At 46.6% G+C, this 26,351-nt stretch overlaps 1 protein-coding gene across 3 annotated transcripts in view; it reads left to right on the top strand.

Moving 5' to 3' along the window:
• The window catches only part of SIDT1 (SID1 transmembrane family member 1), a 42,386-nt gene that overhangs the window by 5,986 nt on the left and 10,049 nt on the right, over positions 1 to 26,351 (top strand). For 2 of the 3 annotated variants that reach the window (XM_035314727.1, XM_035314719.1), the window contains exons 2-15: positions 9,722 to 9,843; positions 10,795 to 10,965; positions 11,165 to 11,210; positions 14,100 to 14,201; positions 15,273 to 15,356; positions 15,932 to 16,025; positions 17,068 to 17,139; positions 17,435 to 17,528; positions 18,491 to 18,534; positions 22,583 to 22,654; positions 23,343 to 23,491; positions 23,762 to 23,835; positions 24,828 to 24,894; positions 25,859 to 25,932. In XM_035314727.1, the coding sequence (XP_035170618.1) occupies positions 9,722 to 9,843; positions 10,795 to 10,965; positions 11,165 to 11,210; positions 14,100 to 14,201; positions 15,273 to 15,356; positions 15,932 to 16,025; positions 17,068 to 17,139; positions 17,435 to 17,528; positions 18,491 to 18,534; positions 22,583 to 22,654; positions 23,343 to 23,491; positions 23,762 to 23,835; positions 24,828 to 24,894; positions 25,859 to 25,932 (1,265 nt within the window). The remainder of the gene's footprint in view (positions 1 to 9,721; positions 9,844 to 10,794; positions 10,966 to 11,164; positions 11,211 to 14,099; positions 14,202 to 15,272; positions 15,357 to 15,931; positions 16,026 to 17,067; positions 17,140 to 17,434; positions 17,529 to 18,490; positions 18,535 to 22,582; positions 22,655 to 23,342; positions 23,492 to 23,761; positions 23,836 to 24,827; positions 24,895 to 25,858; positions 25,933 to 26,351) is intronic. The other variant, XM_035314734.1, reaches the window with a different exon arrangement.

The following is a 26,351-nucleotide window of genomic DNA, read 5'->3' as shown; positions in this document are numbered from 1 at the left end:
CTGCTGTGTGTACTTACAGAAACACAGAGGACTTCAGAAACTGCCCTCCTTGCTCTATCTGTGCTGGTGTTTTTCTTTGGACACAGAAATAAACTAGTTCTGGGTGGTTTAAAACAAACATACAACGGTCAAATGAGAAGAAAACATGTAGGAGATATAATTCAATCCACAGCAGCATGACGGAGGTGAAGAACTTGGGATCCAAGAAAGAACCAGATGTTTGTGTTGTGATGGTCATCCCAGAGGTACTGCTGTGAGCTTGGGGTGGGGGCGAATTTAGAAAGGTTAAAAACCCCTTTGGTTTCAGGGGTTGTCCTAGCTCAGAGTTCCAGCTGGTAGGGGTTAGCTGTTTGTTAGAGAACAGTTCATTCCTTAACAAGCTGTTCAGAAAGGGATTTACTTATTTGTTTACTTATTTAATGCCACCCTGAAGTCTCAGGGTGGTCAGAAACAGGTACCTATTTCACACAGCGTGGCAACTCCTAGTTTTCTTTCCGTCTGGCCTAGAGTCTCCCTAGGGACATTGGTTTGAGGATATATTTTTTTTAAAAAAAGGAAAACAAAATATTAGCATGCTTTGTGTTTGTCTTTCTGCCATTTCTGCTGCACAGATACTGTTACAAGCGAGTGACCCCATGGAAACGTCTGTGGCAGGCCGTAAGTCCACGCTGAGCGTATTTGCACAAAGTGGAACTTTTAAATGGAAATATTCATCCTGGAACAACGCGACTGAGGCTGTGCTTGAAATATCCAGAATCTCTCACTTGGTTTATGCTGCCTTGGGTATTTAATACTTCTGGCAGAAATGCTGTAAGAAAACTATGGACCAAGGGTACTTGGCAGATTGCTTTAAACAGCAGTTAAGAGTTACTGGTATTTGGGCACAGTGTCAGACGGAAAGGGAATGCTCTTTGAGCTCCACACTTTTTTTGCCAACAGACAAAAAAATGTTCATATCTCATAAGAGGGCAGGAGAGAGGTTCTGTAACTCCACTCGCTTGCCCGTAGTTAGTTTCTTTCAGGGTCTCTGCCTCCGCCTGTCAGGCTGGCCAAGGGAAGAGTTGGGCCCTAATGGGCACATGCTGCTTCCCTGCCTCAGCTGCTCTCGCCCATCTGGCTGAACCAAACTTGACTTAGTTCCAGGGTTTATATAAAAATGAAGCGCTTCTTTCTTGTGCACCAGCAGACTGCAGCAGTCAAAGGCCTTTGTAGGTGCATCCTGCACTGAGACCTTCCTTTCTAAGCACCAGGCTTACACGTGTGTTTGCTTGCCGGATGTGTTCCCTGCCCACTGGCTTGGCTCAGTGCCTGGTCAGGCCCACGACCAGGGCTGTTGCAACGTGGACTGATAATCCCCAAAGGCCCCTCAAGGAGAGACTTGTGTGTGGGTGCTGTGGAGAAATGTGGCAAAGCCCCGGTGTGACTCGAAGGTTTTGCTTAGTGTGAGATGGTGAGAAGGGTTTCAGCGTCCTCAAAACCCTTTGCCTGCAGCAGAAGCAGTTGCTGCAACCTCTTGCCTGCCCATAAATTCTCATCCATGCAGTCTTAAGCTGATGTGTAATCTCTGTGGGAAATGTAGACTTAATAATCAATCCAAGGACTCTTTTGTGTCAACAAGAGCCCAGTTTATTTTGCTTAACATTTGCAGCCATGTTGGTCCTGTTCAGCTGTGTGACTTTGGGACCGGCTCCTTCTGCCTGTTCCCATCTAAAGAATGGAATTCAGTTGCATTTTTTTTATTTCTTCCTTTTATTTTTTCTCCCCCTATCTCCAGGGTGATAGAACTGAAGTGCAAATATTTGTCTTTCCCGGTCTAACACATTTTAATGTTGTGCTGAGAGCTCCCTCTCTTTTCAGCTAACTGCTCTGTCCACCTTGAAACACAGGCAAAAAAGTTCACATTCAGTCATCCGAGAAACAAAATGTCGCTAACTTGGCTGGTGAATAGAGATGTGCATGGCAGAGGCTTGGCAATGAGAAGGACTATGTGGAAGGGAGAGGTTTTCTGTGGCACTGGAGGTGCCTGGTCCAAAGTGAAGCCCTCAGCAGTGGTGGTGTTGCAGCAGAGACAGCAGCCTGGCTGACCACCTTGCTGCCCAGGCAAAGCTTCCTCCTTGTCTCATCAGTGCCGAGTGAGTGGGGGTGGATGCAGAGGAGGCTCTGAACTAGATCCTTCTGTTCTAGCGTGGGGAATTGTTATTATGAGAAACAAAAATTGCGCTTTCTAGCTGGATTTCCCCCTCGTTTCTACATGAAGCGTAACTAGGATCTTATTTCTGCGCTGGGAGAGAGAGGTGTGTGCGATGGGATTGGCTGCAGCAGAGAGTTCTTGGGTCAGAATTGCTTGTTCTTAAAATGAAATGATCTTTGGAGAGGTATGGAGGAAGAATGATGTTTGAACTAAATAAAACACTTTGTTTTCCCTTCCCCTCCTGCCTTTTTTTTTTTTTTTTTCCTAAAATGTTTTGCTGGAGATTGTACCCTTGAGGCAAATGCTGAATGTTGAATTTCAAAGGGAGACATGCAACTGCTGGCAGTGGCTCAGTGGTCAAATTTTGAAATCTCTTCCATGCAAATGTGTTTACTGTCTATATCCAGACAATAGCATCTAGAAGCAAAATATAGATTAAATGTTTGAGGTGGGTTAATTGTCCCGACATGACGCAAACATCTGTTCATAGGTACTCCACTGTTATTCCTGTCCCTTGTAATGCTTTTGCTAGACAGATCACCTGTCAAGCAAAATGTCTTCCTCTGCTAATTAGGGTCCTTTACACTCTGTAACAAAAAGTCAGTGTCTGACAGCAAATGAGAGAAGCTCTACTTGCAGTTCAATATTAATCCTTTCTCTCCTTTCCCAGGCTTCCCTGGAATTGCACCTAAATTCTGCTGAGCTCCTGAACAACCGTTGCGAGGAGTAGATACAATGTGCTGAACCTAGGGAAGGTGGAGAGAAGTCACGTATAGTGATTACACCATAGCACGACTTGGGTTGAAAGGGGCCTCACAGATCACCTAGTTCCAACCCTCCTGCCATGGGCAGGGGTGCCACCCACTAGATCAGGTTGCCCAACCTGGTCCTGAACACCTCCAGGGATGGGGCATCCATAACTTCTCAGCCTGTTCCAGTGCCTCATCGCCCTCTGAGCGAAGAATTTCCTCCTAACTTCTAATATAAATCTCACCTCTTTTAGTTTAAAACCATTCCCCCTTGTCCCGTCATTATCTGACTGAGCAAAATGTTGCTGTCAAACTTTTTTATAAGTACCCTTTAAGTCTTGAAAAGCCGCAATGAGGTCACCCTGGAGTCTTTCCTTCTTTAAGCTGGACAGCCTCAGCTCTCTCAGCCTTTCTATGTATGAGAGGTGCTCCAGCCCTCTGAGCACCTTTGTGGCCCTCTTCTGGACATGCTTTAACAGATCCATATCCTTCTTGTGCTGGGGACCCCACACCTGGATGCAGTACTCCAAGTGGGGCAGAGCAGAGGGGGACAATCACCTCCCTCAGCCTGCTGGCCACCCCTCTGTTGATGCAGCCCAGGATGCAGTTGACCTTCTGGGCTGCAAGCTCTCACTGCTGGCTCATGGTAAGCTTTTTGTCCACCAGAACCCCCAAGTCGTTCTCAGCAGGACTGCTCTGCTCTCTCCATGAGTTCTTCTCGCAGTCTGTCCTCGTGGCTGGGGTTGCCCCAACCCAGGTGCAGCACCTTGCATTTGGACTTGTTGAACTTCATTAGGTTCATGTAGGCCCACTTTTCCAGCCTGTCTAGGTCCCTTTGGATGGCATCCCTTCTATCAACTGGACCATTCAGCTTGGTGTCATCTGCAAACTTGCTGAGGGTGCACTCAATCCCACTGTCTATGTTGTTGTTAAAGATATTCAACAGTACCAGTCACAAGACAGACCCCTGAGGTACACCACTCATCACTGGCCTCCGCCTGGACATGGAGTCATTGACCACCACTTTCTGGGTGTGACCTTCAAGCCAATTCCTTATCTACTGAATGGCCCACCCTTCAAATCCATTTCTCTCCAATTTGGAGACCAGGATGTCATGTGGGATTGTGTCAAAGGCCTTTCAGAAGTCCAAGTAGATGGTTTTGGGATAGTGAGGAGGCAGTGCACCATGGGGGTGATTAAACCTTCCCTGTAGCAGGGTGTGGGCTGCAGGTTTTACCTCCTGATGCTGGCCTAGATGCAGAGCAGAAAGTGCATCCTAGGCCTTGGTGTTTGCTCTGTGACAGTTGTTGCTCTTGATAACCCCAGGGAAAACACTGCAGCCCTCCTCTAGCAAAAGGTACAGACAGCACAGGTAACCCAGGTGCTTGTTGTCCTCCAGGACTCAGCTTGCCAAGCTTTGGTCGTAAGGATCAGTGAGTAGGCCAGATGGAGGTGTCATCAGGGAGAGGTCAGCTCCATTAATTTTGTCAAAACCTTTGGATCTGTAATTGTAATGTAAACAAACTTGCTTTGAGGTCTGTTTGCAAAGGCTGAGACTTTGAGGACTGCCAGCAGTTGACAAAACAGGCTGGGGTAGGGACTCAAGGTGCGATAGCAGCAGAGCATCGAAGAGGGGGAGAGAGGGGTGCTTAAGTGCTGCCCAGAAGAAAGCTACACATCTGTCATCTGGGCAGTCAAAGCATTGTTGGGCAACTTCTGGAAAGGGACATGGCTTGGGGTGGCAAGGTGAATGCACTCCTTATATACTTGAAACTGAGGGAGCTTCTTGGCTATTCAGTACCGGAGCATGAGGCTGAGTGAGCTGTGAGCTGTAGGGTTTATAGCCTGGTCTCTCTTAACCTGATGCTTCTGGTGGTGTAGTAGAAACTGTACAGGGAGCAGGTCTCAAGCTTTGAGTGTCTTGGTTATTTGTCCCCTGTTAAGCTCCAAGCTCATTGCTTGTGGCCCTCTGCCTCTCTTTGCACCCTTGAATCTATGCATCTCTGAAATGGAGATGGTGACTGCTGTGGGTGCATAGCATGCCGTTGCAACACCAGAGGCTTTTCAGAAGTTGTACGTTAACTGTATGGTGGAAGACAGAACTTGCAAAAATCTTCGGTTCTCTGAGCAGGCCCCGCAGGAGTCAGGAATGGCAGTTGCCAAAACAGCAGGACTGCCTGAAAACAGATGATCAGCGCTTAACAGAATGTATTAATCTTGGCATTGCTGGTTGTTAGTTAAGTAAACATCTTGGATTCAGCCTTGGATTCATAGGGAGGTCTTTTTTTTTTTTTTTTTTTTTTTTTTTTTTTTTCCTTCTACTTTCCTACCCCCCCCTTTTTTGTTGTTGTTGTTTGTTTCCTTGGAGGAAAGTTGTCTGATCTTCAGACTAATGGGGCATTTAACCTGGAAGAGCCTTGAGATCTGAAAAGAAGACATGCTTCGTGCACTCACCTCTAGGTTAAGGAGAGAGAAACAAGTATTAGCGTTGGCAGCAAAGAGGAGGCGATGTGTAACCCTGTGCAAGTAAGGGCAGTAACTCTTGCCCAGGGACGTTCCAGCCACCCTGGGCAAGAAGAATCAGGGGCTTGAACTGCAAAGTGGACCCAGCTTGAAAAAAATGTCAGCTGCGTTATTGTACCTGCAGCCATTGTCCTAATTAGCTTTCCTTTCACAGGAAACTAAAGTGCTAAATCTCTGGCCAGATTCAGCAGGGGATGTTGAGGCCAAGAGGAGGGTGTCAGGGTAAAAATTGGTGAGTGGAGTGCTAATAAGTCGCTGTATGAGCAGTTTTACTATTGGGCTTGTCCAGGAAGCTGTTACAGAGGTGAATCCATCTTGTAAAACACTGGGAGGGTTATACTCTGCAGAGTTGCCTTGGGCAGTTACAGACACCTGGAGTACTGCGTCCAGTTCTGGTCTCCACAGTGCAATAAAAATGTGGACTTACTGGAGTGAGTCTACTGCAGGGCCACAAAGATGGGTCTGGAGTGCATTTCATATCAGTCATTTCATATGAGGAAAGGATATTGCCTGTGGTCCTAGACTAAGGCCTGTCTGTTTATAGCCCTTCAACAGTGAGAGGTGGTTGAGCTGGAGCAGCCTGAAGGGAAGCCATCGGCCCAGCTGGTTCACCAAATAAGATGTGGTAATATCGCAGAAGGCGAGGATGAGAAGCTTATGTCCTGTTAAGCACTGTGAGTTAGTCTCCTGCAAGGGCAGGATTTGATATTTCAGACAGCATTCTTGACAGAGGTTCCCAAGGGGAACAGGCTCTGACACCTGCTTCTATTCTTTGGGTTCATGCCCTGCCTTGTCCAACAGTAAGCTACACTGCAGGGTACTTGCTGCTCTCAGGTTCTGGGATCTTCAGTAAGATCTAGCCCCTGACACCATGCACTCTTGACTCCCTAAGCAGGTAAAGTCTGCTCTCCCATCCTTCTCTTTGGGTATGAGCTGTGTGGAAGGGGTAGGCCGTGGTCACTCTTGTCTGCCCATGCGAAACTTGGGTCATGTGTGAAGCAGAGCAGGTTCCCCACATCTGATGTGGAGCTCCACAGGCAAGTGTCTGGTGAAGTTCACTTTTGGGAAAGGATGTGACAGCATACTTCAATACATTGCAAACTGCACTGGGGAAGAAATGCCTTCCTTTTTGGATAGGACTCAGAGAGCCCTGCTTGTTTTTATTTCTTAACGTTTTATGAAAGCGATTCTTTGCATCTTATGTAGAAGTGTTCAGGGATGTATCTTAGTATGGCATTCCCATCTCTTATTAATATTTAGGAATTCCACAAATTGGCCAAACAGACATTTAAGATCCCACAAAATGTCTAGCCAAGGTCTCGGACTATGAAATTCTGGTATTTAATATAATTCTTTGGTCTTGTGTTGGCAGTGTTGCGCTTGTCTGCTTGTGAAGCAGTATTTGATTATGTGGCCATGGCTCCTCAGATAATACATGACAGAATGCAGGTAACGTGTTCTTACCTGTGTAAGCCAAGTGTCATGAGACGTTAATAAAGCTGAAAAATATCCTGCGCCACTGGAGATAGGTGACTTGCTGTAACTATGCTGTAATGTAACAGTGGGAAGAGCTGGCATTTCCAAGGACTTTAAGCCTAAATCGTAGAACTATCCCAAATGTATCCTAGGGGATATCAAAAGCTGTACCTTTTAATGACAGAAAGAGAGAGCTCCTTTTTTTGTTTTGTAGGACACATCAGAGCAGGTTTTTTCTTTTGGCTGACTTTTCTAAACGGCTTCTAAATTTCTGTTTATGTACTTTTTATTTTCTTTTTCTTAGAGTCAATATTGAAAATGTTTGGTTTGCTGAAAGAGAAGATCTCAGGTGGTAAGAAGAGGTGTTTTCATCTGTGTACGGCTTTCACTTCTGTTTCCAAAGCCTAGGCAACTGTGAAAGTAGTACCTTTTTCTTTTTTTTTTAAATACAATTCAGCATTAGCATATACTTCAAACAGCTATTGCAGTTCTTAAATTAAGAATTTAGAAGTACATGTGCAGATTTTAAAGTCTTCCAGTTAATACCAATGAATCGTACACACTTCGAGTAAATCCAGTTACCTGTGACATAAACATAACGATGTCTTCTGCATTGATTTTTGTGAACACAAAGTACAGTTTCCTATTGTCTAGCTTGCATTTGTGAATAGTTGAGGATGCATAACACAGCAGTAGTATTTGCAGGGTGTCTGATGTGAGCTCTTATTGCATTGTGCTAATGTGCTGAGCCCTGGAGAGTTCATAGGGTGATGTCTAACTAGAGGCAGTGTAAATCACTTGCAGGAGTGGGCTTGCTTGAACCAGGAATGGGCAAAAAGCTTCTGGACATGTAGCTAGAATGTGACTTCTCTGCACTGACAGTTGGTATCCCTGTGGATGAAGAACGGCTGCATGTGTTCACTAGATTCTCTTGTTCAGTTCCACTGTCCCTTCATTTGGGTCTGGGTTCTTCATCACGGCACCTACAGCTACATAAAGTTCACTTACAGCAAACACCTACAAACAGAGCAGCAGCTCATTCAGCCTACTCCCTGCATTTTCAATTTATACCAACATGTGCTGGCTTGGCTCACCATCTGTGTAGGGCACCTACAGAGAGCAAGGAAGCTGTAGAGAAATCTTCTAGTGCTGTCCATTGGCAATGGCCTGCTGTGTTGGCCCTTCAGGTGTTACCTGTGAGTCTCGCTTTGTGGTGTCCTTTTCTTAACTTGGTTTTAGCACCCTTATGTGAAATTCTCTCTACTTGGAAATGAAATTGCATATGCAGTTCTTGTGGTCAAAAGGAAAAGCTGGAAGGCATGCCAAAATAGTATTGCAAAGGTTTAGAAACCAGAAGGCAGTGAAAAGAGTTCATGGCTTACACTTTAGTCTGAAGGGATTTTTAATTAAATGATTTGTGATTTGTGTTGTTGTTGAAGACTTTATTTTTTACGAATTGGTGGTTGTCAGTGCTGCATTATGGTGATGATGGCAGGAAAATTGATAATGATTATGGTTTTCAAGAAGGAAGTGTTTTGTTCCAGTAAATAAAACTCCCATGTGATCCTAGAATGACTAAACAAGAATAAATGTGAAATTTTATTCTTTTAGACTTGTGACCCCATTTGCAAAACACTTCTGCTAAACCTTATTTCTAGTATCCTCTGTATAAGCATGGTTGCCCTGCTGGTGCCTGGCCAGCTCTGTATGTTTTCTCAGAAGGTGGCACCCCTTTTTACCTTCCCTATGCATGGAGCATAGAAAGTTGAGATATGTATGATGAGACTTCCACTCGAAAAGCTGAAAAGGATTCTCACTAGGCAAGGTGTGTTGCATTTATTTCTTATCTACCTGATATACTTTCATTGATTTAAAGACCTCCAGTCAAGATGTACTGTGTCTTCTGATGAACACAACGCATGAGCTTGCACAATTTGTGAACAATTCATGCAGCACTGGAGAGGGAGCTGAACAAGGTGTTCCTTTGAAATGGCAATGGGGCCATGGACACACAAAGTGCTTTCCTGCTTTTCAAAGCAAATAGAAAAGTGAGGGCTGCCTTCTTCACAGCTGTCCTACCTCTACAACTGTGTGTTGGCTAGACAATGTAAGGAAAGACTTCAGCTGCTGGTGCAGTGGGCTATGCTGGAAGCCTTGCTCATAAACCAGAGCATCCTTCCTTGGCCCGTTGAGGGCAGTCAGAAGTGTATTTCTGTTTTATTAGCAGGTGTAAATGTGGGTTACAGTCATCTGAGCGTCTGTAACAACAGAGACAGATGCTGACTGCTAACCTGCTTTTTCATCCCTGACTTTTAATGCCTTCTTCACTTGTTTTTGTGACTTCCCTGGTAGTGTTGAATGAGTTGGGGACTTAAGAGTTCAAGGCAGGGAAATTCTAGTTTGTAGCCTTGGGTGATTTTTTTTTGTTGTTATAAAATTAAGGGGGGTGGGTGGGAGGAGTTATTCAGATTGTTCCTATTTGTGTAAGTAGAAACTACTAAACTCTCTTCCCCTTATTTATTACATTTGTTCACTGTGTCATGTCTAACAGTCAGCTCTGGGTTGGGGATTCTGGATTAGAGCAGCAGGAATGAGGTGCGTTTTAAATGACCTCTGGATCTGAGTAACTGGTTCAGTCACAAACTCTGCTGATCCCTCTGTGGATATTGCCAGCATCTAGGTCAGTCTAAGGAATGGGATGGGCTCCTCACTTGGGTTTGGAGCTGTCTTGTTTGCCGCCTTCTGCTAACACCTACCTGTACTCTCCTTTCCCTTTACACAGGTAGATGCAGTGCGCGTCTACGTGAACAGCAGCTCTGAGAACCTCCAATATCCTGTCCTGTTTGTAGTTCGCCAGCAGAAGGGAGTATTGTCATGGCAGGTCCCACTAATTTTTCGAGGCCTGTAAGTACTGAAGTCTCTTTTTTTGTAACACATTGGTCTACCAGTTATATCCAGCACCAGCCTTCCTCTGGTGCTAGCTCTGTCCACTTGTGTGGACAGCTTGGTTGCAAAGCATATTTGGTCACTGTCATCTGAACATAGGACGACTGTGATCTGGGAGGTAACCTCGTATTTGGCAGACTGCTTGGTTTCTCAGCTATGTACACACAATACCAGGGGACATGTCTGCTTTGGACCTGCCTGTGTCACCAGTCAGCAGAGTCTGCCAAATGGTGTTGTTATTTCCACAGCTGGTTATGTTGTATGCAAGTTTTTCTTGGCCTCTAGTTTGGACCAGGGCTTGAAAAAGCTCTTGAAAGAGCCCCCTAACTGCTGAGTTACAGCGTATTTTGGGGATAAGATTCTGTTTCTCATACCAGATACAGCTGAGTCTGAGGTTGGTTTTGGAGTATTTTCTCTGTTTTTGTGAACATGATCCTGTTGTGTATCATACCCCACTGCTAGTGGCACTGCAAGTATTGAGACTTTGTAGGCACCTTAGACCATCTGAGATGTGAAGCTTCATCCTGTAGCTGAAATCCTGGCAGCAGAAAGCCCACAGTGTCTTGTCTGATGCAGGAGGTGGTAACAGCAACACCTGTTCTGAGCTGTTCCTCTCTTTGAAGCCAGCAAATGGCAGATGTGCTAGATCAGCAGTTGGCACGGGCGGCCTGGAGGGAAGTGAAATGCTGAGGATGGCCAGCATAACCATGAGCATACCATAAAAACAACAACAGAGGTGGAGTTTGAGCTCTGAATAAGAGGCAGAATAATCTGAAAGGCCAAGACCAATATTTCATTTATGCAAGAAGGGTAAAATCACGTAATTAGTAAAACTGCAGAACAAGGTATTAACTACTGTCTTTCTCTTTCCATCTGACTTTCCCTTCCGTCTTTCCCTGGCTGTTACAGCTACCAGAGGACCTACAATTACCAAGAAGTGAGCCGGACCCTCTGTCCCTCGGAGCCAGCACCTGAGACAGGACCATCTGAACAGATTATATTTGTGGACGTCGCTTCCATGGCACCGTTTAATATTGCATATGAGCTGCTAGTGACCAGGCTTGAGAACTTCCAACTTGAGTAAGCTGGAATGTGTGAATGCAAATGCAATTGCTTCATCCATCTGTTATGCAGGGATTTGGTCCATCCACCTACTTTCACCTTCCCTTTCCTTCCCAGAAAAAAAAAAAAAGAGTTTTTTTGCTTAATCTGAAAGTACTCTGTGTATATTCCAGCTCTGAAAGCTTTAGACTTCAACATGTTGGCATTTCTTTTCTAGGACCAACAAGCCCTTTAACTTCACTGCCAGCCCTTCGCAGCCCCAGGTAAGGAGGAGTCCTGTATGGTGTTGCTTATTGCTCCTGCTGGTGTTGTTTGTTGTTGTCTTCTCATATCTAAATGACTCACGTGAACCTTTGTTAGAGATGACAAAAGCCTTATTTGACTGCATTGTTTCCCACTTAGGATGCAAGGAAGTTTGGTCTTTTTTTCTGTAGGTATAGTGAAGAGGTAGCAGTGCCTCAGATACACTGACTGACATGTTTGGATCCTCTTGCAAAACAACTGAGTGCACCAAAAAGTATGACTAGAACAAATGAATAGTATCTGCAGTTCAGGAACTTCCAGAAATGTGTAGAGAAGTCCACAGACCATTGGACTATTGCACTTCTTTGGAAGTAAGATGGTGTGCACCAATGTTTTGTTCTAGCCAGCACTGGTTCGGTTGCCCTGGCAGGACTTGCTAAGATGCAGTTCTTCATCAGAGAGAACCAAATCAATAAATGAGCTGTAAAGGTACAGCAGAGCTCAAATCCCTATTCCCTATTCCTTATTCAGGGAAGCAAGTCAAGGTGTGAGGTGATAAATGAAATGCCTGATAAATCTGATTATTAGTTTGGTAGAGAGAGCTGCGCATCTTGCTGAGCAGCCTTGTTTAGAGCCCTGCAGAAACTGCAAGTCCTCCCTTGAATGAAAATGCTGTTGGCATTTTCATATACAATAATATAGTAATAGCTATAGTAATACAGCAGGTTGTGGAGCTGACAAAGTATGTAATTTACCCAGGCGGCCTGGTACTCTGTTTTTGCTGTTGCAATCACTGTTAGTAACATCACCTAGTTTTAGGTTTCCTATTATCAGGCAAACCAGTTAATCTGGTCTCAAATGTCTTACGCTGTTTTGCAGATGAATACAATATTTTGCACTATAGAAGCACAGGAGGTGCTTTTGTAAAACCTCACTAATTAGGATTGTAACTTGAATGCAGAATGTTCAGGATCTAAACTGGGAATTAGCATTGTGACTTCAGTCTGTTATTTGTCATGATGAATAATATGAGATGGGTGACTTTAATTATAGGCCAGATGTAGAGAGTGGAAGATGAGTGTTTTGTAATTGATATAATGCTGTTATTTTTTGGTAAATCAAAGTATTAAATTATCTGCCAAAAAAAAAAAAAAAAAAAAAAGGAAAAATCTAGACAACTGTTGGAATAGCAGAAAGACTGGAAAAAGACAGGCATAACAATTGCCGAGTTGTCACCCAGAACCCAGCTCATGCCTGAGGGTGGAAGAAGAAATTAGATACACTTGTAAAGGTCAGGAGTGTTGTCTGGATGCGTTTACACCACTCACAGTCTGCAGGAGAGCACTGTCTGTCTTGGTGCCCCTTACGGTAACGCTGCACTCTGGTAAGCATGATTTTAGAAGACAATGGGAGGGGTCCTCATGAGTGATTTCCTCACGTATCTAAAGCTCTCCAAGGGTAGTGCACCTGGGTCATCAGGGAGCTTAGGCTGCCAGAGTCATTGCTTGGCTGAGATAAAATGTTGTCTGCTGAAGAAACCGGCTTGGTGAGATTTCAGTTTGTGAGGACTTGTGGCCTCAGAGCCGGTGCTCCCTTAGCAGTGGAGGGACCCTGCTGAGAGAGGGATGGCAGGAATAAATGCTTCAGTAGAAACGGACAAACTTGGGAAAAGCCTGGGTCATTTCTGACTTATACCCGCCCTTACAGTTTGGGGTCCTACTTCCTGGAAAGGGGGCAGGGAAATCCAGCTCGTTATTGAGTTTTATGTGACATAAAGGGACATTTCCAGGTGAGAATGTCTCTGTTAGAGAGCTGCAGGAGCTGCCTGCCCAGGGTATCTCCCTTCCCCATGGCCTGTGCCTGCCCTGTGGCAGCAGAAACGATTCCTGCAGGTGACCATAAGGAAGGGTGGGAAGAGGCTGCTGGGGGTCCTCTGCTTTGCATCCCCTTCAGGATGGGGTAAGGTGCCCATCCGGCCCCTTGTGGTAGCTGTGTCAGTGAGCCTGAACTCTCAGGGTCTGGGATCCAAGCAGGGTGGTGGGAGCTCTTGCAGCAAGCCTGTCCACAGGCAGGAGCACAGAAACCCTCCCCCAGCAGCTGGCAATGGTAATACATCAAACTCTTACTGGATAAATATACAAATAGTCACATTCCCTAGGACATCTTTTGCCCAAATCTGAAACGGTCCCTGCAGGGGCGGGGGAGTGCATCTCCTGAGCTCACAGACTGCCCTGTGGACTTGCTCAAAGCATGTCCCTGTCTCCAGAAGGGAAAGAAAGAATATCAGCAGGTGTTTTCTCCCAATTTTTCCAGAGCTATAGCTGAATTATTTTCCAAGCTGAAGTGAGAAGACAACCCTTCCATTGCCTCCCCAACTGTCCTTGAAAACAAACAAAAAAATCCAAATCCTACAGTCTAGTGTCAAGCATTAATTTATGAAACTCTTGACTAATTTCAAGCATTTGACCTAATACTTTCCATTGTCACTTTTTGAGCCAACCCATCTGAGATAAAACTCCATGATATGCTCCATATGTAATGTCTCAACAGTAGTACAGAAACATCTGGAAATTGCTCTTTGCAATATAAAATGGAGCAGACTATAAAAATGAAGTTGCATTAGCTTGACCAGGTGGAAAAAAGCTTAAAGGGAACAAAAGCTATGCTGCATCTTGCGAGTTGAAAATGTCTGTCTAGTGGTGCACTGTGCAGGGAGGTAAAAGTGATCTGTACCAGTTTAATTTGGTCTTCTCTACTGTAAAGTCATAATATTTGAAATCTGAATTTTGGTGTAAGTGCACTACATCCAACCCAAAGCCCAGACTGGGCTGTGCAGTTGCCTTAGGGAAGCTGTGAAGCTACTGGCTGATTTCTGGACTGTAACTCTCAGTACTCTGCTTTCTCCTCAGTATTTTTTGTACAAGTTTCCTCAAGATGTTGATTCAGTTATCATTAAAGTGGTGTCTGATGCAGTCTACCCGTGTTCAGTTGTCTCCGTCCAGGATATTGTGGTAAGTCGGAGGGGAGGAGGGAGAGAAGCTGTCTGCTGTTCTTCTGTGAGAAGCTATGTGCCCCAACAGAGAGCATGACTCTAGGGAGGGCTTCACCCTATCATGGTGGTGGTGAAGGGGATACCTGAAAGAGGGACGAAAATCCTGTGGGAACGATGCCAGGACATGCTGAGTTCAAGCAGCTTATCCAGAGGTTTTTACTGCAAAATAGTGAGCAAGTTGTTCTTCTGCAGCCTGTCCAGAGGGCAAACTTCCTCGTGAGGTTTAACACCTTACTAGCTCATGATACAGGTCTGTCTCCCTGTGAGGTGGTGTTGGCAGCTGAGGAAGAGGATAGTGCCGTTTCCTTGACTCTCCCTGGCTCAAGGCAGCATGGGGAACTTCTAATTTCCAGCCATGAGGCCTCTCCTCCTTTCCATTTCAATCTTCTCTCTTCCCTCTTGAAATTTTTCATTCCGTTTCCTTGGAAGAGAACAGCTACTCCCTGCCAAGGGAAGTTGGCTGTAACCTGCAGCTGGGAAATAGCCTCCATTTCTCCTCACTCCCCACCTCCCTGAGTGGTGCAGGGCCCAGCAGTGTGGGAGCAGCAAGACAGTGAGAGATGCAAGATGCCTTGGCTACCAGCTCTGAAGTCCCAGCCTTTAATACCTGGGGTGGGGAGAGAAATGGGTAACATCAGCTCCTGCTTGCATCCCCGTGTTTGAGTTGTAGAAAGGCAGGAGAGGAGAGAGTAACAGGCAATTGTTCAGCCTAGCAGGTAAAGAACTAAGAACTGTAGTGACAAAAATTAAAATGAGTGCAAGCAACTGGCGTGTGGTACAGACCATAAAGCATGCAGGTGTACAGCTGAGTGTATGTACTGCCCTGTGGGAATGGCAGAGAGATAAATCTGACTGAATCCTCCTTTGGGATTAAATTGTAGCCCTCTTGTGAGAATGACAAGAGCAGTGAATGCAGGCAAACAGCATCTTCAGAGCAGCTTTTCTAACTTTTGAACGGGTCCCGTCTGTCTTGTTCCCTTTGTCACCCTACATCCACTTGTATGCCTGACTTGACTCTTGTCTGTTTCAGTGCCCAGTGTATGACCTGGACCATAACGTGGAGTTCAACGGTGTTTACCAGTCCATGACAAAGCAGGCAGCCATCACGGTGCAGGTGAGACTGATTTTTCTCCAAGTGATGTTTTTCAGTGGCTTGTCTTCTGTATCCCTAGTTCTCTTCTGTTGATTCCAGGAAGGGTCTCTGCTTTCATTGGATAATCTATTATAATGGAAAGGAGGGATTTTACCTTGACTACAAAACCTTGCTTGTGTTTGTTGAGGTAGATGTGTTATGCCTGGGGTGCTGGCACTGTAGGTCAGCATGGCTGCAGCCTCTGTGAGCAGGTGTCTTCTGTTCGAACCTTGGCTCTTCTACACTGAGCGATGTTGATAGGGCCTTTTAATAAGCAAAGCTTCAGTAGACGGCTTGTATTAATAAAATAAATCCTTCAGCGTTGGTTTGCTTGTACCGGGACACAATGTAATGAATACAGGTGAGCTCATCTTACTGTCAGCAAGAATGAGAGGCTCATCCTCAGAAGCCAGGCTCTGTCCAGACCAGGCAGGTCTCTGCAGGGCTGCTGTCTGTGTAGCAATTAAAACCTATCTCTAGCCTTTTGGAGCATCACCTCTGCCTTGTATGGAGGGAGAGGCTCCTTCGCTTCTCATGGATTTGTCTTCTCTCTGCAGAGAAAGGACTTCCCAGGTGAGCAGTTCTTCGTTGTGTTTGTCATCAAGCCAGAGGATTATGCCTGTGGGGGTTCTGTGCCTTCTTCCATCCATGGTGAGTTGTGCTGGGGGGTGGATTTGGTTGTTCGGTCTGGGTGATGGAGCAGCAGAAATCCTTTGGGTCCTGCCTGTGGGATGGCAATATATAACTGCATCTTATCCAGGTAACTGTGAGGAAGGTTGAAGCAAAAATTGTGTTGTCAGGCAGGCTAACAAGTTATTATCAATCCAGGAAATGTCTGTAGAGAACAGCACCTGGCTTGCTGGGGTTATATGCTCTTGTGAGGAGTGACTGGTGTCTTGGGAGATAATGGAGACATTTAGGCACTGCTGGATGCAGCTTTTTTCTTGTTTTTTTCCTTCCTTTCCCCCACTCCCCTTTTGCTGTATTATTCTCCTGCCTGTGTGGAGGCCCACAGCAGTTCCTGCAGAAGGCACTTCCTCCCATTGCTATCTTGGGATCTATGACTTGGGGAAGCAGGAAACGGTAACAATTTTTTAGAAATAATTTTATGAGACTGATTCCAATGCTTTCCCAAGTCAGAAAACGAATGTATCCACCTTCTGGGCAGTGGTCGTCACCACTCCTGTGATGTCTGAAACTGGAGTGAGGGTGCAGATGTCCTCATAAAAAGTGGAGTTTATTTCAGGTCAGGTACATTCCTGTCCTCAAAGTCGGGTGGCTTCCTCTCCATAGGAAAAGTAAGATTTCAATCAGCAGATATACTTGACTCCTGTAGCTCCACCACCACCACACTACCTGTCCCCTGCCTCCCCTTTCCCTGACCCTCAAAAAGAAAGTCACATTTTGGGTGTCTTATCCTAAAGCTGTCAGTAGAGCTGACCAACTTACGGAAGGCTGAACCATACTTTTTTTTTTTCTTAGTTTGAAATATAAGTTGTGGCTGGATGGGGAAAAAGGGAAAACAAAACAAAACACTATGTAGGCAAGTCTGGGAATAGTTTCTGCAAAGCCATGCAAAAATTATAATGAAAAGCCAGACCCTGTTTTTGCACATGCAGAGAACTGATATCAGGGCCAGAGGCCATTAATGTTTGACTGTCTTTACATTTGCTGTATGCTTTGCATCTCACAGGAAATGTCAACCGTACCTGGAACCTACAGCGGACCAAGAACCTTCAAGTGACGATCGTGCCCTCTATTAAAAGTCAGTGTCTTCGTGCAGAGCAGTGCAGCTTTATGTGGGGAACTTGGTGCTTCTGTGGAGGAGGGTATGGCTGGGCTGGCAGCCCTGTCATGGGATGGTGTCATGGGGCTGGTTAGCACTGGGGACAAAGAAAGCGGGGAGAGACCTTGCTGAAGGTTCTTGACATCTCTTCTTGAAGAAAGCACGTGGGTCTGGAGAGCTGTTTGGGGCTGGGTGTTATCAGCAGGCGGTGCTGGGAAGAACAGGGCAGGCTCTCCCTGCTCTGTGGGCTGAGTGCTGCCTTCTCTTTCCCCAGGGTCTGTTTACATCCAGGCCATGTTCTTCAGCTTCCTGAGCTTCCTCTCCTTTTACCTGGGCTCAGTGGTTGTTGCTTTTGTGCACTATATCAGGTGAGTCACGGGGCTTTACAAGAACAGGCTTCTTGTTTCTCTTTATTCTTAGAAGTGCCTCATCCTGCGTGGCATTTTGGGTGAAAAGGGGCAGCAAGCATCTGAACAGAGCATCTAAACCACCCCAGACACGTGTTTTTGGTTTAGCACATGATGAGCCTTGGTGGGGCAGCAGGCAGGTGCTCTTAAGGTTAGTGGGGATGGTGGAGTTTGTTGGGATCAGTCACTGCTGCCTGTGTCGGCAGCGACAATGGTTAAGCAAATCCTTTGTCCAAAGTGTGGAAGAAGGTTTCTTCTGCATTCCTCCCTGGCCTACTGGGCAAAGGTTGGCATGAGGAGAGCCAAGGAGAGCCTTTGGCAAATAGCAGGCTGGTTTTACATGAACCATGATTATCACAGAGCTTTTCAGACTAAAGGTGGCAAACTTTTCCACTGCTTCAGAAGAAGGGATCTTAAAAGTATGGTGCTTTGAAACGAAACAATTTCAAGATGAGGGGTTTGGCCTAACTTCAATGACGTTTCAATGAACATCTCACTGGAACAGTTCAATGAAGTTACTTAAGTGTGTGTAGCTCCTGCTACAGTGGATTCTCATGTGCCCAGTCCCCCGAGTGGGGCACCTGGTTATCGGAAGGTGACTTGAGAGTCTGTTCCCAATATACTGAGCAGTGTAGGATGGGATAATAATGTAACTGGTTGTCCTGCCCCTGGTGCATATGTAAGGGGGAAAAACTCTGCTGCTTTGGAAATGGGAGAGGTAGCCAGCAAGCAGTCATGGCAGAGCCATTTCTAGTAAAAAACAGTACTTTTTTTAATGTTTTCTTCTTTTGTGGGTTTTTGTTGCTCTCTTGTTTTTAGAGCTTGCAGCATTTTGACCTATTAGTGTTCTAGATAATTTTGCCATGGCTGGCAGGCAATGGGGTTTGTTGGCTGTTTCATGAGTGCTGTCTACTGCTTTTCAGGGTTCGGAGGAAGGCTTCATCTGGAAGATTGAGTCCTGAGGATGGTAAGCTCTCTTTACTGTTGTGTGACAGCTTTAAGTGAACAAAACGAGTCCTAGGCAAGGCAGGAGACAGGCAGTCTGTCAAGTACCTTCTCTCTTTTCAACCCTTCTTCCTTCCTTGTACATGTTCCACACAGTCTCTGGTGCTAATGAAAGATATTAGAGCTTCCTCTCGGCCCTTACAAGAAAAGGCATTTGAAGCAGGGTCCACCAAACCCTGGTCTGGACCCTTGCTCTGAGGAGCTGGCTTTTGGAGGGGTGGAGGAAGGACAAGCCTTAGCTAGACCTAGTTACAGGCTAATGTTCTTGGTGCCAGGTCTGTTCATTTCTAAATAAAGCACTTTGATTTTTGTTTTACTTTTTTTTTTTTTTTTTTTTCAGGTTTTATGCTTTAAAATTTCCTCTGCCTGGTTTAAGAATGGAGTCTCTCTCTCTCAAATTAAATTTTGTTTTTAACTGGGAGTTGCAGAGAACCAAGTAAATGAATGACTAATACAGTTAGGTAGTGTTGTTTGTGTTATTTACTTTGGTATTGGATTCTGTTTACTTTATGCTGCACCCACATTTCTACATACTGCAGATTTCTGTGTTATAAAAACATAGCTGTGTCTGAGAGGCTACTGGTGAAAGATGAACATTTTTGTCATGAGGATAGAGGGGCACTGGCCTGGTGAGGTGTGGGAGGCCTGCTGTTTCACTTTGTTTAAATATTTAGTGCCTTAAAATAGTTCAAAGCATTGGTCTGAGGGTAAAGAAACATCACTTGCACATCTCTCCTGGGGACTGAGAGGACTTTACATTTTAGCAGCAAGAACTTGAAAGGTTTTTGGTGTGTTCTCTCTCTTTTTTTTTCCTTTTTTTTTTTTTTTTTTTAATAAAAAAAATCCCTAGCTCCTTCAGTCTCCTAGATTTACTACTTACCATGACCATAACTGAGCTGTGCTTAAAGGATCAGCCATGGAACTTCACTCTGACCTGGCAATATTTGAGTTAATATTTCTTCAGGCAATCGAGGACATTTGGCTTCTCAGGAGTGGCTTCTTCAGCCACTGAGATCCACATATGCATTGCCATATGACACAAGGTGTGTGTGAAGGGTGGTCTTCACAACCAAATAAGCAGGGGAGTGTAAAAACGTGCTTTAAAAATATTCTGATGTTGAGTGACTGGGGATGGATCCTGCTGTGAGACAGCAGCAGGTCTTGGAGCAGTGGGAAGGGCATGCGTGCTGAGGAGTCTGGGGAAGCCTGAGGGACCTGGCTGAGGCACTGGAAGGTTTCCAGGTTGGCTGCAAGGGAAGAATGTCTAAGCCCGTGAGGCACAGGCTAAGCAGGGTAAGACCACAAGCCTCGGGGAGCACTGCGGGTGCTGCAGCAGTGAGTATAGGCACTGAAGGCAGCTGAGAAGCTTCTTTCCGAGCTGCCCTGGCCAGAGGTGGAAATTAAGTTCTGGCGTTTGGGAAGTTCCCAGAGAAGCTGCAGGGTGTGCACACTGTGCCTTGCACAGACCCAGAGGGTGGGAGACTGGGCTCACGGAGGGGGAGGACTGCTGAACAACAACCCTGTGAAAGGACAAGGGAGTGCAATTCCTTCACCAGTTCTGGTTTTCCTCCCAGGGGCACCTGCTCCTTCCATGACTTGTCCTCTTTCCTGTACTCCATGCCACCTTCACGTGCCTGGTACTGCGTGTCACAGCCACATCCCTTTCTCTACAGAACGACATCCTGCCTACATGCTATTTCTTTCTGTTGTCTCTTCAGGGTGTGTGTCTGGCTGATGCCTATAAACTGATAATTTGCATCTTCCCTGACCTCCAGATCACCCAGGACATGCTGGCTTTCTGTTATTTCTTTCTCTTCTTCCCACTCTCTGGAATTTCTTTTCCTCTATGGTGGCCCTAGCTCTTGTCTCCCTCATCACTCCCTTCTCCATGAAGAAAGTGCAGATGGAGGTGCTGAACAACTTGTCTCTGCCCATTGTCTTTGAATATCCCGTGACTCCATGTGCCCCTTTGGTCACTCAGCCTATACCTGCTTTTTGTGGCGAACATATTTTTTTCATCTCCTGGGACACCTCTCTTTCCACACCATTGCTGCCTTGAGGAGACAATAGCTGGAGGAACCACACCTAGGACACTGCATTTGCTTTGCTGACTCACACACTGGGAAATGGGACTGAAATTAGTGGGTGAGCTGGGTCCAAAGTGACTGCTAGAGACAGTGCAGAGTGCCTCTTCTCCCTGGCACGCCTGCTTTGTCCAGATTTAGAGCTTGCTTACTTGGGAGAGAAGGCTGATGTGCCATTTGAGAACGTTCAGCCCACCCTTATGTAAGAAGGGGAGCATCCCTATGGGACAGGACTGATGGGAGTAGGATGTGTGTGTCTCGGTGCTGTGAACATGGAGAAATGCCTTTCTTGCACTCTTCCCAGCGATCTGGGTTTCCAAATTACTTTACAGCAACAGGAAGAGCTGTGCTGCTGTACTGGGTCCTCATCTGAGGAGGGGGAGTGAGAGAGCGGTTGTGGTGTTCAACTGCCTAGCACGGTAAAACCACCACAGCTGCAAGAGAGGGAGTGTTGCACAGCAGATGAGGAGCAGAAGGCAGATCTTGCTTGCTCCTGCAGCAACCTATGAGGATGTCCTGGCAATCCCAGCTCAGAGCAGAATGGATATCTTGAGGTGGGGGGGTGTAATATGTCATAGCCTTCCTTTGGGTGCTTGGTTCACACCACATTGTCCACTTCAGAGCTCCTCTGAGCTGCTCACTGTGTTGTCAGAAGGATGGGACAGGAGGGTGAAGAAGCTGAAATGGAGACCAACTGCTAGCCTATAGTGCAACGAGCACAGTGAACATGCTGAAGGAAAACAGTGATTTAGGCTTGAAACATCAAATGCCATTGTTGTGTGGGGGCTCACTTGGTTAGGAATAAGGCTCAGGCATTATTCTGGGGCTTTTTACATATGTGCCTAATCAAAATGGTATGAAAACCAGCGTGAGGTGCTAGAGGTGCCTGGAACCACCACCTGGAGAGAGGAGTCTGCCTGTGCCTGTCAGTCTGGAAGAGGTCAGGTACTAGGAAGCTGGAGGCACTGCTTGGGAAGACAGGGGTCAATGCCAGGCTGCAGTAAGGCTGCCAGGCTTTACACGCTGTCCCATCTCCTGTATCCCTTTGCTGCTGACTGGCTGCACGACGTGAGGGCAAAGCTTTACGGGCAGCTGGGCCAGTCTTGCTGGCTGCCACCACTGGAAGGTGCAGTCCTATTCCCACTGCTCTGCTCCCTCCCTTCTGGGATAGGGGCGTTTGACCCCTCTGTGAGGGGCTCAGCGTGCTGTTTTTGCTGCTGGGTTTGTCTGCTGCCAGTTCAGCCACTGAGCCATGTCACAGGGATCAAACAGGTACCCCGCAAAGAGAAGGGACGTGGAGCCAGGGGAGGAAAGTCCCAGTGCAGCCTGACTGGGAGGTGCAGCCCTCTGTGCTTCAGGTGTGCAGGGGGGAGGCAGGGACTTCTCAGTCCTCAAAGACTTGTCCCTCTTGTCATCAACACAAGATTGTTATTTTTTTTTGTAGTTCATGCAACATTTTTGCTTGGTTAAAACCGTGTAGTAGCTGTCTTGCCAAAGACTGTCTGACTTTTCCAGGGATAAATGGAGGTGCTGATATTTGAATAGATCGATACACGGAGAAGGGAAGGAGAAGAATTGAAAATTCATAAGGGTGCTCTGAATATTATGAGACTTGCTATAGTATTTGCCAAGTTTTGCAGTGATGTGATCTCTACGGGATGCTGGACAGAGGCTTATGCTTCTGTGAGTCAGACCGGCTGCCTCTGTGGGGAGCCTGAAGGGAAGGGGTTTTGTTTCATATTGCAGAGCTGGAGTTTCCCCTTTGCACAGTATGCTCTAGAGGGAGACAGGGTGCCATCTGTTAAGAGAAATGCTGCTTTTCCCAAGCCCCTCCAACTCTTCAAGCTGTTTGCATTCTCCTCAGAGAGATGCTTCGAAGCTCTGATGTGGAACTAACGGGCTCTTTTGGGTCTGTTTTTGTTGCAGGATCTGGGATTATGACATCTTCGCACCCCATCACATCCAGCACCCCCGAGGGAAGCAGCTATGGTGCTATTGGTACCGTGTCTTCCAGAACAGGAGGCACAGGGAATGCCCTGCCTGGTGCAGGGGAAGCCACAGATTTGGTGCTTTAGGGCCAGAAGGGAATAAAGCTACGAGCTGCTTTGGTAGCTGCAAGCAACTACTTCAAATGAAATTGCAGCTCGGGAGAGCCAGGTTGCACTCTGGGGGGAAGGAGGGAGAGGGGTAAGGAAGGGTCCACCAAAAAAGTGCCAAATCTCTGGAAAAGGTGCCCAGAGAGTCTCTGTCACTGGAGATGTTCAAGCCTCAAAGAGTTGATCTAGGTTACCCTGTTTCTGACCCCTGAACAGCCTGCTTGTTTTTCTAGAGCTTTCTGGCTGGTCTCAGACTTCCAGGTTTTGGAGCCCAGGCTGCTGAAGGGTAGATAATGTTAGAGATGAAAAGTAGTAGGGTAAAAGCAGGGGAAAAAAAAATATAAAAATACTGGGGGAAGGAGGTGGGAGGGACAAGGAACAGGAGGAATAGAGATAGTCCTTGAAAGTGCTCTGAGCTGATATCTGAGGCTTCTAGGAAGCTTTGTGATCACGGAAAAGCGTGTTCCCTGAATAATCACATCGGCTCTTCCCAATGTATTGCTGCTGATACCTGGGCATTCTCCTTGCTGTTGTGCATAGAAGGATTTAGCCTTTACCCTGTGTGTTTCCTTCTTCCTGCTGTGCTCCAGATGAGTCCAGCTCCAGTGGTGGACGGCAGTTGTCTTCCCCTGAGCGTGGGCCGCCGGCTGGTTCTGACACAGACAGTTCTGTGGAGGAGGAGAGCGACTTCGACACCATGCCAGAAATTGAAAGCGACAAGAATGTCATCCGCACTAAGGTATGGCTGCTGCTGGGCACGTGGACACAGCTGGGCTGGGACCAACACTAGTCGCTCTCCAGGGATTTTAAGTTTCCACTTTTGTAGAACTTGTTCAACACAGAATCAAGGGATTCTTGATGGGAAAGGGAGCTCGTACATTGCTATGTAAAAATGGTGTAAATTGCACCAAGCTGGATGTTTTCTAGGTGTGTCAAGATTTTCCACTGGCTTTTTCATTAGTTCTTTTCTGTTTTTTCTTCCCTCTTTCTTCTCTCATTAACGTTTTAGGTATTCCTCTACCTGTCAGACTTGTCCAGGAAGGACCGAAGGATTGTCAGCAAAAAATACAAAATTTATTTTTGGTAAGGAGAAGACAAACTGGCAAGGCCCAAGCTTGGGACACAGTCTCTGGTTGTGGACTCTCCATCTAGGTCCCCATGTTCATCTTTAAAACCACAGTTTAGGCCTGAGGATATTCTTTGAGCCGTCCCATTACACCCTTTTCTAACCAGCAAGGGCATATCCCACATTCCTCAAACGAGGATGTTTGTGGACCAGTGCACACCTGATCCTGGCAATGGTTACTGGTTTGCATCAACTTCTTTAAAGTGTGGTAACAAGCAATGTGCTAAAACATAGTGGGGAGGGGGGAATCGAGGTATGGCCAGTGGGATGAGGAAGGTGATTCTCCCCTTCTGATCTGCTCTCTTGAGACCCAACCTGGAATACTGCAGGAAGGGGTCCACAGCACAAGAGAGACATCGACCTATTTGAGTGGGTCCAGGGGAGGGCCAGAAAAATGATCAGAGGGCTGGAGCACCTCTCCTGTGAAGAAACAGAGAGAGTTGGGGCTGTTCAGGCTGAAGAAGAGAAGGCTCTGGGGAGACCTTACAGTGGCCTTCTGATACTTAAAGGGGCTCTACAGGAAAGATGGGAAGAGAATCTTTATTACAAAATGTAGTAACAGAACTTATGGCTTTCAAGGCCAGGTTGGATGAGGCTTTGGGCAACCTGGTCTAGTGGAAGGTGTTCCTGCCCATGGCAGGGGGCTTGGAACTAGATCTTTAAGTTCCCTTCCAACCCAAATCATTCAATGATTCAGTATGCAAACACGCAAGCCTGTGGTGCACATCCTGGCTTTTCTTGTGCCCGTGGTGTTTGCCTCCTGTTCATTTGTTCTTCTCCTTCTGGGGGAGCACAACCAGAGCTGGTGTAAAGCTGTGGCTGGGAGAGAAGGGCCTGTGCCCGTAGGCACTGGGGTGTTCCTGCTCCTCCACCAGCCCCGTGAGGCTCTGTGCTGGGGGTGCCATAATTTTGTTGGTGTGTAACTGCTGCTTCTGCCTCCTCTCTGCAGGAACATCATCACCATCGCAGTGTTTTATGCCCTGCCCGTCATCCAGCTTGTCATCACCTACCAGACGGTGCGTTGTCCCCTGGTCTTGGGGTCATCTTGCCTTTAAACGTGCTCTGTGGCTGCACAGTGCAAGGGTGACAGCTGCAGTGAAATTGGGGTCAACGAGGAATCCTGCTCTGTCTTTGAGGAGCAGTTTACTTTAGCTGCTCTCTGTACCAGGTTTTGATCACCGCTGCTAGCTTGGCTCAGCTCACTGAGCCTGCAGTTATTCTGCTATTTCTGCATGGTAAGCAGGGATTGCAGCTCCTACTCCTCTGTTTTCCTTATCCTCCAGTGCCTCATTTAGGGCCTATTTCGTTTTAGAGGCAGGAGGAACCTACTGTTATCTCTGAAAGACAACTGAAAGCAAGTACATTTTGCTATGATACGAGTGATTTCTTCCAGTCCTTGCTATCCTGCTGTTATTCAGAGATTCGCAAGCGGATCTGTTTCTCATCCCAGTTCTGTTAGTGCTGTCAAGTGAGAGCACACAGCATGTTTTCTCCAAAAACCACTATCAGGTCTGTGGCCTGTAGCAACATCTTGCCCCCTCATAAAAGCTTCACTCCCTGTGCCAGTGCTACTGCTAGGCTGCCTCCTGGTCCCTACATGCCTCTTTGCATCTAACTACACAGTGACTTTCTTCTCAAACACTGGCAGCTGGTCCCTGCTCTGCCCCAGCTACTGAAGCTAGGCAAAGAGAATAAAAAAGACCAGCTGGGTTTCAAGCCACTCAAGGGCTCAGCCAAGAGCAGCTCACCCTGGTCCTGTCTGAAGCACCCTGAGCTGCTGCCACAAGCTTTGCTGCTTTTCAAGACCTTGTGGGTCCTGAGCTACAGTGGTTCACGAAAAGCTGCAGAGCTGCAGCCCTCAAGTGTTGTACATGCAGTTTGTCACTTAGACCTTGTAAATGCGGTGTGTTTGCACAGCACAAATGCCTCCAAACAGGGAGGATTTGCTAACATCAGGTCTCCCACCTCCTTTCTGTCCAGGTAGTGAATGTGACAGGCAATCAGGACATCTGCTACTACAACTTTCTGTGTGCTCATCCCCTGGGGGTGCTGAGGTGAGTGAGCCCTGCGGTCACTGCATCCAGGGTGCTCATGCTGTGTCCAGGTTGGGGGTTTATCCTTACAAGGTTCTCAGCAACCATGCTGATAAGACCTGCTGAGCGTTTAGGGCTCTGAGCAGAGTCTTCCTGAGGTTTCTGCTGAGCTCAGCAGTGCCTTTCTGTTGCAGTGAGATATGCACCCAGGAACGTGGGGTACCGAGGTTGCCCCAGCAAAGTTGCTTGGCAGCAAAGAAGTGCTCGTGCTCTTTTGGACACTTTCACGTGTATCCAAGGAGAAGCAGCTCTGAAGAGCAGTTCAGATCAATGCAGCCTTTCTCTGACCTAATATTGGATTGCCAAGAGAACACAGAGCTGGGAACCTCACAGAAAAAGTGCTAATTTTACCAAGGCAGATGAACTACTCAGCCTAAAAT

The sequence above is a fragment of the Oxyura jamaicensis genome, chromosome 1, assembly GCF_011077185.1.
Source record: "Oxyura jamaicensis isolate SHBP4307 breed ruddy duck chromosome 1, BPBGC_Ojam_1.0, whole genome shotgun sequence".
NCBI lineage: Eukaryota > Metazoa > Chordata > Aves > Anseriformes > Anatidae > Oxyura > Oxyura jamaicensis.
Note: the sequence above shows the minus strand (reverse complement) of the source record. Positions and strands in the feature narration are given on the sequence as shown.